Source organism: Scleropages formosus, chromosome 17 (genome assembly GCF_900964775.1).
Source record: "Scleropages formosus chromosome 17, fSclFor1.1, whole genome shotgun sequence".
In the NCBI taxonomy this organism is placed as follows: Eukaryota; Metazoa; Chordata; class Actinopteri; order Osteoglossiformes; family Osteoglossidae; genus Scleropages; species Scleropages formosus.
This window is the reverse complement of record NC_041822.1, coordinates 14,947,275-14,960,232: the sequence shown is the minus strand read 5'-3', so window position 1 is coordinate 14,960,232 and position 12,958 is coordinate 14,947,275. Positions and strand designations below refer to the sequence as shown.

Below are 12,958 nucleotides of genomic sequence, written 5' to 3'. Positions count from 1 at the left end.
TTTTGAGATGTCAACTTTATCACCCACTGCTTTTCATCGTTTTAAGAGATGATCCAATTCATACAAGTTCTTTAATGAACAGATTAAAAACACCCAAGAGAAACATGTAATCCATCACCGTACATTAGCTCTCTCTACCATGCTTTCAACAGCACTCTTAAATGTACCTCTCATATTTCCATTATCAATATCAAAAGTCATACTCACGATAGACAAAGCGATACACATTTAATTATGTTACAGCTATGTTAAATATGCAAATCATGAACAGCTACATTTCAGTTTTGAATACAGCCCTCGTTTTATTTTTTTTTTTTCAGTTCTACAGCTGTCACTCTAAACCCTGTAGACGACTTTAAACCATTTTTCTTATCCAGTATAACAACACAGCATGTTATTGATAGACACTGTAAGCAAAATACTTGGTTTAATAAATGGTATTGTTAAAATTTTAAAAAAAGTCAAAAGTTTATGTAGTAATAAAAATATAAGAAAATTTGTTTGATGGGCATCTGGCTTGTGAGTAAAACTGTCCGTGCTAAAATGAAGTTATACTGCGCCGGTTTAAGTTTCTTACACCAGCGAACACAGGAAAAAGTTTTGTGGAAAAAAAAAATTTCGATTTAAAACGATCTCCAGCAACAGGAGCGGAGCGGAGGCCTGAAACGAACCGCTGCTAGCAGCTGCAACTGTGCTGCTTCGTCCTCCGCGCCTCTGACTAACGCGTCCACTCGCTCAGCTCCCGTGCTCGAGTGCACAAAACTAGCAGAACTAAATGCGTGTGCGCGGAATTTCGACATATTTTCGAAAGGAAATCGTTTTTTTTCTCTTCGAGAAACCAGTAATATTGAACTTGGGCCACGTTGTCAAGCGGACTCGGCACTGTTTTGCTCCGGCCGCCCGAGCCGAATGTCTGTCTGCAGGTGGCGCTTCGCTGTCGGAGAAGCTCACGGACAAACTCCGCGCTTTTCGGCGCGTTTCAGCGCAGAGATTTCGCAGGGCATTAATGCGAGGTCGAGCTGCGCGCAGTGCCTGAGCGCGGAGACCGCTGTGTAAATAAAACAATGGGTCTCTCTAATGAGGATATGGGCCAGTGAACGTCCCCGCCGCCGCGCCAAAAGAAACCGCCGTGTGTCGCGCGACCGAGCGAGCCGAGCGACGCCGGACCGAGCGACAGCCTGCAGATCATATAGATACTACTAGCATTGCAACTTTAAGATACCAAGGTGGGCATGATGATGATGATGATGATGATGATGATGCGTCTCTGTGTGCGTGGGCTTCAGCCCCTTAACCTTATGTGTCCCTCTTCACGATTTTCCTCCTCAAGTTCCTCATCGAGTGTTCCTCCGCCTCAAGCTCAAGTTCTCATGATATCGGTTCTGGTACCTCGATGTGTTCCCCTTCCTTTTCCATTATTTCCCTCACGTGCTGCTGCTCTCTCCGCTCTCCGCTCTCCTCCTCCTCCTCCTCCTCCTGCATTCCTCCCCCTTTCCTCACCTTCTCCTCCTGAAGAGACAGAGTTAGTTTTGACACGGATTCAAACCACCGAAACTTCGCCTTTGCCTCCGTTCGTTTCCCCCTCCGCGCCGGTCTCGCCTGTTTTTATCGCTCCATCTGTGCACTTCCAGTAAGATGAACATTAATTATCATAAACTTTTTTTGCATGATTTTGTGCATCGCTTACGTCCAGGGGCTTTTGCCATGTTGTACTGTAGCTGTGGTTTCGTGCAAAAAAAATGTACTGCATGATGTTATGTCTGGGCTCTGTGTGCAGCGAGACTTGTCAGTTTGTGCGACTCTGGTCTTCCTTCAGCTTGCAGCCCGGCGTCCGTCTCCTTCCATCCAGGCTCAGGAGACCAGATGTTTGTAAGTCTAAGTGTGTCCAGATTTTGCAGCTGGCAGCACGAGGAAGGAGACCTCAGGCTACGGCTGCTTCCTTTCCTTCTAAATGTCGCTCGCTTGATCATGTCAGCGCACTTGAGCACTTTTGCTCTCTGGATGCAGAAGACATGGAACTTGGCTTTATCATTCTGTGGCACAGTCCTTAAACCCCCCAACAAGGCAAGAGTCTTTGAGCGATCTTTCTCAACGGGGTTCTGGGTGATGTTTATAGCCGCCTCTGGGCCTTTTTCCTGGTCATTTTAATGGAATGTGACTGTTTGGTTTGATGAGCTCCGCTGGCTGCTGTGACACAGTTTCGCTGAGAGCCGAAGCTCAGACTTGAGTCCGAACATCAGTTTTTTGTGTTCTTCAAAAGTGCAAGAAAGTTGTACGTATATATGTATATCCGTGGGGATAAATGCTTCAGCTGAATGGTTTTAGAGCAGCATTTTAATAGTTTTCTTTAACATTTTATTTAATGAATATAAACTTCTATGTTTTCTATGCTTGTTTTCTAAGAAGATCTGAATAGAATGTACTGTAATGTGATTATTAGGCATTTATTCAGAAATACATTAGTTAAGCCTGTAGCATAAAAAAAAGCACGAATGGCCTAAGGTTATGATGCAGTTTATTTGTCAGTTTATTTAGCCTTCAGACATGAATGGCTTTGTTTTGACATCCCCGATACTTAAAGTGTCTTATTAAATATTTCAGGTTCAGCTGCAGCTTAGTTGACATGACAGGTAGTAACTTAATCAAGGCTCCCTGATTTACAGCGATCCACACTACCTTGCACTTAAAATTGCACATTTCAGAGGTGGCAGGTAATGTAGTTATTAGAGCTGTCATCTTGAAATATCAGGGTCCCCAGTCTGAATCCGTGCTCCAACTGTAGGATCCTTCAGCAACGTACTTAACCTCAATTGCTCCAATTATCCAGCATGAAGTAATGGGAATAGTTATAAGTAGTTTAGTATAAGAACCTTAAACTATAAGTTGTCTTGGACAAAGATATCTGGGTAAATGTACATTTTTATTAACAGTTTTCTTATTTTCTTAATTGAAAAATGTATAGTAGTGCTAGAATCTGGTATTGGACTACCAGCGCTCAGATGCGGAGAGAAGTCATTCAGCCTTATCTGCATTGTCCTTGTGTTGTGCAGCAATTTTTTTAAGAGCCACAGTATTATTTTTTCACTTTGAAAAACATAGCTTTGAACTAAAGAACCAGATACACCATTATTACAATGAGCCATTTTAGTGAAAATGGTACTTGTCCTGTCAGACAGTAAGTACAAGTTTAATGCTCTTCTCAGACATGCAGGTTAGATGTCTGGAGATGTTTTTGTATAAATATCTTTAGCGTTCTGGTATAGTCACTGGTAGTTACTGTTTTAGGGGTTCCTATGCTGTAATTACATTATTTGGTATAATGCAATTGCTTTTGTCAGCAGTGTGGCACCATATCTTTCCTTCTTTGGGTCTTGAGGAAAGTTGTTCTGAATTTTGGTTACCTTTCCTCATTGGCACTAAAGAGTTGGCTCTGGTGTCTTCCAAGAATCTACTTTCAGATACTGTACTTCTAGGTTTAGAATCAAACAAGAGCATGTTGTAGTTTGGTCCTAACTGTAAAATGTAATAGTAATAAAAACATAACAATATTAGAAAATAATATAATGAAGGATAACACTGAAAACTCAATTCTTTGAAAGCCAAGCATTGAGTCATAAATAATAATGTAATAACTGCATCTATAACCCTGATGGCATCCAGTGAGATGTTACTAGTTTTTAGGCAAGAACTGGCATCAGTTTTAGACCTGTAATACTATTTATGGGGCAAAAGCTGATAAAGAGACACCTTTTTCCTATGTACCTTCACTTAAGCTTACCTCCTAACATCTCTGATTACAAAATAGGAGTAAAATGAATGAAACTTTTTTATGATAAAACATGAGCAATTGAGTCTGCAAAGTGAGAAGAAGCAAAACTCCACTGCACCAAAGAGAGCTGGGGAGAGCAGTTTAGTTAGAGAGAGGCTGAATCGACAGGAATTTGTTCTCCGTTTTCAGAATTTGGCAACAGAAAACGTAGTGTTTAGGAACCTGGACTTGGGTCAAAAAAGGTTGAGTGGTGCAATCACGGAGACACTTTCTGTACTAACCTGATTGCTTCAATAATATATGGAGAAGGGTAAATGGGTAAAGTGCAGATTAGTATTTTAATGGGCAAATTTAAGCAGCTAGATAATTTGAACTGTAATTTATAAAGCTGCTGTCATGTGTTCAGAAATCAGTTTTTTCTCTTCATTTTTGTCATGAGAAAAAACAAAAGAATTCCTATCGTGTAGTTTTAATATCTATGTTATATTCTAATGGGGTGTTGGGGTTATTACCCAGCCGTATAAATGGATAAACCATTGCAAATCATTTTAGAGATCCTTGGGCTTAGGACCTGGTGTGGTTTCCCATGGAGAGACAAGTTGTGAGTACTAATGAAATTACTTGTGGCCCTCAATGCTGTGGTTAGAGACGTACTTAGGTTATCCACAGAGAGACCAGCTGTAGGTAGTGATGGCTAGACTACATGGAGGGACCCATGGGGAGATTAGTTGTGTGTATCTATTGGGAGACCAGTGGTTAGACACACAAAAAGTTTTACTTCATGATTTGAACCTTTTTTAGAATAATTATAATTTTACTGAACGATCGAAATAGTGGCTTTATTGTCATGACATAATAATGGCATGCCAAGCACGTGATTTGGGCATTATGAAGTCTTTTTTTTCTTTTTGACTTTGCTTTTTCCCAGTTTGTTTTTGCTTTTAAATTCAGTGTTTCTCTTTTAACATCATAGGGAGGGGCAAATGTGCAGTGTGACCATGAAATTTCCTTACAACAAAAATGATATATAGATGTGACATGTGGAATAACATGCAATTCATTCATAAATTATTTTGTTAATGTCAGTGACAAGGAGTGACAAGTTGTCTTAAGCTTTTTTTTTTTAAAGCTGCATGAAAGATGCATCTTAAAGAATAAATTAATCTCACACTGAGTATGTACACTGTATAGCCTTGATGAATGTGATATGACTAAAATGTTGCACATTAATGTATTCGGTGTATGAGAAATACATACAGAAGATCATTTCTTATTCATAAACTACTGAAATTTTTCAAAGTTGCTGAGAGCTAAAAGAAACTCCAGACCACAGCACATGCAACTCAGTTTTCAGATGTTTACAAGACATATCTTCACATGAAGACAAACACACTTTTACCTCAATCCAAACACAGAAGAATACACACGGATTCACACGCGCACACATTTGGGCAGCTAAGTTTTCAGAGAAGCAGGAAGGCCAGATTCCCAATGTCCTCTCGCTTGGGTTCATTCTGCTGATCCCAGCTTTCCATTCCCCTGTGAAACGAGAGCAGGCTATTTGGACCCTCGCACCATTTCCTTCTGCTCCAGTGCCTTTCTCACTTTCTTCTTTGGCACATGAAAGTGAGAGCGACTCTGCTGCTGTTTGTTCGTCTCTAAAATTTCATAACATCGGGTCGAACCGTTGGGAAATGGTCCTCCATCTTAGAACGTTTTCAGTCAAGTTTTTGTTTACCTTCTCGTGATAAACTGTACTAACTGGCTTGCACAGCTGTGAGCAAACCTTGGACCCAGTGTGCAACACATTGGCCTAAATCATAGACTCAAAGCACCTTTTTTACTGAATTTCCAACATGGTACCCTGTGCAGCAGCCTTTCATCAAGTTTTAGTCTAAGCTGGTCGTCGTGGAAACTGGTGCTTGAGTGAAACCTCTTCCAAGTCACGGCATGGCCTCTGTTATGTTTTAAAACGAACTTGTAACCTTTTCTGTACCACTGCTCACTCAAGATAAAGGTCCTCCATCTATTTTATTCCCTGGCATGCTCTATCCATCTCCACATCGTGTCACTCCCAGCACTTCAGAGGAGGAAAAAAATGGTTCCTCCTTGACATTAAGTGGGTAGTGGATAGTTTCAGGAGCTGGAGACATGGTTCACAACAATGACTACACTGCAGATGGCCAGAGGAGGGCCAGAGGCTGTGTTAGTATTTCCTCGCTGTTCACAGGTTTAAATGATTTTTGCTTGCTCCTTTAGCAGAGTTTCCATTGTGGGAGTCGTTGAAGAGTTCCGTGATTACAGTGACCAAATATGGTCTGTAAACTGTTGACCACAGACCACCGTCCATGCGGCGGATTTTCATGCAAACCTACTAATAGTAGGCCTGTTACCAGGTGTATTTAAATATGGAACATTATTTACAGTGATGTGAGAAAGAAAGTACTCCCTCTTTCAATTCAGTGGTTTTATATATGAGGACAAAACAAAATCATCTGGTCCTTATCGGGCCATAAAATTAGAGAAATCTAACCAGGGGACAAAATACAAAAAATACACACATAATAGATTATTTATTTAACAAAAAAAAAGCCAATATGATTTAGTAGATTGTAGAAACACCTTTTGCAGCTATATCTATCATTTTTTTGTATGAGCTTCAGTTTCTCACATTATTTGAGAAATTTTGGCCCACTCTTCTTTACAACTATGCATCAATTGATGTTTGAGGGTTTTCGTTCATCCACAGCTCTAAAGTCCCGCCACAGCATCTCAGTGGGGTTGGAGGTCTGGAGTTTGACTTGGCCCTTCCAACACATTGATTCTTTTCTTTTTCAGCAGTTCAGTTGCAGATTTGCTGGTGTGCTTGGGATCATTGCCCTGTTGTATTACCCAATTTCAGTTTAGCTGTTGGACAGATGGCCTCACATTTATCTCTAGAATACTTTAGTCTAAAGTGGAGTTCATGGTTGACTTGATGACTTCAAGGTGTCTAGATCCCCTGGCTCCAGAACAAGTCCGAATCATCACCCCTCCACCACAGTGCTTGATAGCTGGCTTGTGGTGTTTTTGTCAAACATGGCGCTGTGCGTAATGACCAAACATGTCCACTTCAGTTTTGTCTGTAAAAAGGAAATTGTTACAGAAACCTTGTGATTTGTTCAGATGCAACATTGCAAACCTAATGTGTACTGCCACGTTCTTTTTGGTGAGAAGTGGCTTTCTTCTGGCTACCCTTCCATGAAAGCCATGCTTATTCTGTCTTTTTCTCATCGTATTGTCATGAACTTTCACATTTAACACATTAACCAATGCCTTTAGAATCCCTAGATGTAGCTCTTGGCTTCTTTGCGATTTCTCTTAGCAATATACGGTCTGACCTTGAGGTGAATTTGCTGGGACGTCCACCCCTGCAAAGATAGGCAACTGTCCTAAATGTTCCCGTTTTGTAAATAATCCCCCGCACTGAAGAATGAGGGATTTCAAATTGTTTGGAAATAGTTTTATAACCCTTCCAAGATTTATGAACAGCAATAATTACTTTTCTGAGTTCATTCATGTTAAATCACTTGAATGCTCCAGACCACCAAATTGCTGAAAGCTCTGCTTTTCTAGAGGTGGTCATACTTCCTGATGGTCAACTGATCAAGTGCATTTCATTAGCTCCACCTGGCTTACCTTCTTAATTCCTATGGAACCATTCTCACTTTTTCCCAAATGATTTCTGTGTTTTTGTTTACCTTTTGTTGAATAAATAATGACAGTCTGTTATGTGTTGTCTGTTATATTGTCTGGGGCTGGGTTTGTCGTGTTGTAGAAGTTGAGGACCAGACCATTAGTAGTTACACCCTGATATGTGAAACCATTGAATTGAGGGTGTACTCTCTCTTTCACATGAGTGTATCTGGTGGTGGTTTTTTTGTTACAAATTTAGTCACATGCTTGCTATTACAATGGTTTTATTTCACAATTGTGTGCACATGCTTGAAATCAACAAAAGCTCCTTCAGGATGAAGCTGTGACATAAAGTTATTCTACTAATGTTCCTTGTGTGTTCCATCACAGCAGGGTTTGTTGAAGATATTAACACTTCAGAACTCACTTTGTAGTTTTTAAAATGCCTTTCATTATTTTACAGCAAAGGGGGCACGGTGGTGCTATGGGTTGAACCGGGTCCTGCTCTCCGGTGGGTCTGGGGTTCAAGTCCCGCTTGGGGTGCCTTGCGACGGACTGGTGTCCTGTCCTGGGTGTGTCCCCTCTCCTTTCGGCCTGTGTTGCCGGGTTAGGCTCCGGCTCCCCACGACCCCGTATGGGACAAGCGGTTTCAGATGGTGTGTGTGTGTGTGTGTGTGTGTGTGTGTGTATGTATGTATGTATGTATATTTTACAGCAAGAGACAATTAAGGAAAAATGAACATATATTTGATATGATAATCTTGAAAATACAAGTCCAACACCTGTCTTGCAGACAAATCAAAAGAACTAGTTTTCAATGTGGTCACATTCATTATAGTATTATTTAATCTTTCATCTGATTCTTATCTACAAAGTGATTTACAGTGATATAATTTTTTTTAAGGTACTTTCAATTATTTAGCAGTTTATGCAGCTGATTAATTTTTACTGATGCAATTCAGGGTAAATGCTTTGCTCAGTTCAAACCTGGTTCTTTTGATGGCAAAGTAACAGCTCTAACCACTATGCCATTTGCTATCCCTGCGTCTATTAACTCCACTCTTACTTTCAGAAAGCCATTTCTGTTTACTTTTATAACTAATAATAGAAGAGATGAGAATGGGACTATTGTGAGTCTTGCAAGAGTCAGTATATGTGGATATGTGTGGGCACGCTAGTTTTCCACGTCTATGGAGACAATGTGTTCTGTGCAACATCAAGACATGCCACTTTATCAAGACATGAAGACCTATAGCCTGTGATTTTTGTGTAAAAAAAGCTTTATCAGGTCTAGAAAATAAATATTTGAGGTTAAAAGGCTGTGTAAAGTTTGAAATCCTTTGGTATTTGTTGTCTGAGGCTGTGTCTGTGGTACCAGGCCATGTAATGTTAGCCAATGTGTTTTGAGGGAGGTCCCACACCACCCCACAAAGGGCTCAACAGAGAAACACTAGTGCTGTCTTGTCCAGAGCACCCTCCTTCTCATCCCTGGTGGACAGGGTCTGTTAACCATTAGCCTGGAGATAGTGTGGAGGGTGCCAAGCCTCCTTTTGACCAATAGCTCAGCAGAGGTCCAGTGCCTCACTTATGAGTGATCTGTGAGTGCTGCAGACAGGATGCCTTTTTCTTATACATAAAAGCAAAACACATTGAGTTTAGGACACCATTAATAAGCTGCACTGGGGAGCTGGATTGATTATTTTAAAACTTATAACAAGCCCAAGAAGACATGGTCCTGCAGAAGATGGATTCTGCTTTAGGATGAATCAAGGTTCAAAGGTCAAGTCTATTCACAAATACTTATCTCAAATCTCATAATCTGCTCTTCACGTCCTAACCGTCAAGGTCATTTTAATAAAAAGTTGGGACTGCGGTGTCCCACTGATATAGTAAAGCAATCAGTTTTATAACTTCAGTGCTATTAGTCTATAGTGTGGGCTATAAAAGAGTTGGATTGTGTGTAAACAGTTGTGATTAGGGATTGTATATATTTATCTGTACAATGGCATGCTTACTTGAGCATGAAGGGTAGTTTTAGTAATCATGTGCTTTGTGTTTCTGGAAGGTGTTTCTGTTATTTAAAGGCTTTTTCGGCTGTTTTGTAACTGCAGCATGGTGTTCAGGTTGACATTTTAATCTGATTTTCAAAAAAAAATCTGCTAAATACAGGAATGATAAGATAAAATAATAAGATAGTATGGTAGTATTTTGTAAAACACTTCAAAGCTGCATCTTTTGACAGTTTGACTGAGTGTAACAGAAACAACAGTTAAGATATTTTCTTATGTTTCTACCGTACCAGCAGCAAAGTCCCACCAAGAAAGACAATGCATAAACCAGACTTCTGAAACACCCCTAGCAGACTGATAACAGCAATGGGAGGGTCATCCCTCACCTGTCCACCATAATGCCTCAACACTGTATCATTGAAAGAATACATTGTGGGGAAGTGTGGTGGGATAAGAGTTCCCGAGGAGACCTCACTTCTCCCCCCAGGCGTTGCTCTGTCAGCTTTCCTTACGCCGCTTTTTCCAGGACTTATCCACTAAGATACAATGCTGTAATGGAGTTCTTGGGGGTCTGTTGCTCAAAGGAAAAATAGGTTCTCCAAAAGCTCCTCAGCTCTCAACTGCATGTAAAAAGGCCAAAGCCATACTGAGTGTATTTGTTTTTAACTAGTGTAATAGGAAGCGTTGCCCGAAAGGATTTCCTTCCTGTGACCATAATGGCTCCCATTCAGTAGTTCAATGTTCCGTTAATTGTTGAGCTTTTTTGTTAATGTAACTTTATGTACATATATATACATATAGTTGATGGCAGTATACATCTAAATCCACGGCTCAGGAGCTAAAAGGATGAATAATACTATTCATCCAGTGATACCTGCTGCAGCACCCCTTAAACCAAGAGCTTTGCATTTTCGCTGCGATCGTGTCATTACCAGTCATGATGACATTATCAGCATATAGAAAATGACGAGATGAATATCCAAGGATATCTTTCTTGGAGTTTAGTATTTTATTTTGTGAAAATATGATCAGGTTTTCCTTAAGCAACATGGTTTTGTGCTGTGGTCCCAACAATACACATTGTCAGGAACATTTTAGCTAAACGCCTTGTCAGATTCTGGAAAAGTGAGGTTGTAAATTGTACTTGGTGCCCAGCGCTTTTGTCAAGTAGGCTGTAGCCTCTTTCAAATGCAGGATTGTAACTCTTACAGGTCTTATTGTTAAAAGGATGTGCTGTGTATTTACATACGGTGTTATTGTGTTTAACCTAAGGTCAGCTGTTCTCATGTAGCTGGATGGCTAACATCTCAGATGACTTCCTTAAAGACATTGCCAGAGATATTTGCATCTTCAGTACAAGACTCAAGACTATTTTACATTTCACTCATATTTGCAGTGTTCTGGCCATCAGCAGCTTAGCTGTATTGTCAAGCTATAATTAGCATCCTGGTTTAAGTTCATGTGATTGCAGTCAGCAACATGCAACTTGTCCGCAGCACAGAGAATGTGGATGACATTTTGTCAGCATGGATTGGATACAAGGAGATCAAGTGGAGTTCTGCCAATAGGGTAGATGTTCTCGTTGGAGGCTTTTAGCATTTGCGGTGTTGAGGCAGAACTTTGTCCCTGTCTAATCTAACAACTGGAAAGTAGACAAACGAGGGAGTTGAGGTGGAATGGAACCATTTTAATGGAAGACCCATCTCTGGTCACCAAGATTAAAAAGCTTTTTGGTGGATGGTCAGGTGTCCTGCAAGACTCAGTTCTCGGGAATAAAATTCTCACAGACGCAGATTAATGTAACAGATGGGAAAATGATGTCACCCTACTTGATGCATTGTATAAATAACATTTCCATCCTTTTTAATTATGGAATTTCAGTATATGCATAAAGGCAAAAGTGTTCCAGTGTTGGGTTTTATGTTTAGCAGTTTAGAAAGTGTTACTCACAGAATTTCCATGTGTCCCCTTTGTTGAGCAAAAGTTTTTGGTATGGTGGGAGCTGTGGGGGAGTTGTTCTCTTCCAATGTTTGTTTTTTTGCCATTTGTGTCAAAGTGAAATGAACCTGAATTGGAGGACACGAGTGTGACACATGAATTGCTTTCTACTTTTTGCTGAGTGTTGCATGCAGAGGACTCTGCATGCCTGACCCACATGGCAGTTCACTCCTCCCAGATGTTTCCTAATATTCTGTGTTGGAGGGATTTCATAAGACACCAGCAGTGACATGAAATCCACAGTCCACAGCTTCCAACTAGGTAACCGTGAAAGATCCTGTTACTGCTCGGATAATCTCCAAAACAGCAACATGTGTTTCTGTGTGAAATTGTGACTCAGTAAAGGTTTGCGGTGCTGCTTCCCGTGTATATTATAGATTTATCCCCTTTGTATTAGTGTACGAATTTATGCATGAAAGAGCCAATGGTGTCTTGGAGAGCTGATGTTTAGGGATTTGTGGTCCAAAGCTGCACAAAGTTCACAGCCCAGAATTCGCAGTGTAAAATTAGAAGCCACACATGCTGAATATAACTTGTTCAGTACCCGGTTGCATGGCAACCACTAGCCACTGTATTTTCATCTTCATTGTCATGACATGTCTGTCACTTGTTAGCATTAACGAGTAAACTTCTGAAAATGACTAGGTTGATGACTGTGGTCTATTGGTGATCCGCTGTATGTTATAATCAAATCTAACCAATGTCAATTTATAGGATATGATTTATGTGCTGGTAAGGACATTTGTTGAACCCATTGAAAACAAACAAGATTTAACGAAAGTGACGATGTCAAATGTACTGTGTAATTTAAATATTCTCTTAACATTCATTAAAGTATACACAGTATATGCGTGTGCTGTTAACTGACTGACTGTCTGTCTCTTTCAGAAGAGTGGGAAGATGGTGGTTAGATACGTTGCCATCCTGCATCTTCAGACTGTCTTCCTGTTAGGGATTGAGACCTTGGCAGTACTGGGACATGCTCCCACGTCGGAAGGTATCGTGTTCCTATTAATTTACTGATTCATGTTATGTTCCGCTTCTGTTTGTTTCCCTTCTTTTCCTTCCATTCTGTGTCCTTCTGCTTGTTGATCTTTGAAATACACTTGCCTTCTATCACAGAAATATAATATGTTTTGTATATAGAAGCTCTTGTTTCCACCTGTTTTTACAGATACAAAACAGAAATGTCAAACATGGTTGTAATAACATCAAATTTTGCACTGCACTACATTAATGGTGCTGTGTGCTATGATAATATTTTTGGCACAACATAACATTTCCTTTTTTAGAAGATTCCTTGATTTCAACATAGACTTAGGAGAAATCTGTAAAATAACCTTAGGGTTTATAAGATAAATAATTTCAATAAGATTTTTTGTAGAAATCATAAAGAAGGGTAGAAGAACTGCAAATGTTCTTTTTATTCTTTACAATTAATATTAATAAATTTTAATTTATTATTTTTATGATGAGTCTGGGCTTCGAGTCCTGCTTGGGATGCCTT

At 40.1% G+C, this 12,958-nt stretch overlaps 1 protein-coding gene across 5 annotated transcripts in view; it reads left to right on the top strand.

Moving 5' to 3' along the window:
* The first annotated feature begins 743 nt into the window (after positions 1-743).
* ghra (growth hormone receptor a) overlaps positions 744-12,958 on the top strand; it is a 39,424-nt gene continuing 27,209 nt past the window's right edge. Inside the window, exons 1-2 of one of the 5 annotated variants that reach the window (XM_018759200.2) lie at positions 744-1,226; positions 12,343-12,448. In XM_018759200.2, the coding sequence (XP_018614716.2) occupies positions 12,352-12,448 (97 nt within the window). In that variant the 5' untranslated portion in view covers positions 744-1,226; positions 12,343-12,351. Of the gene's footprint in view, positions 1,227-1,247; positions 1,631-4,349; positions 4,371-12,339; positions 12,449-12,958 lie in introns of those variants that run through there. The other 4 variants (XM_018759198.2, XM_018759201.2, XM_018759199.2 and 1 more) reach the window with 4 other exon arrangements.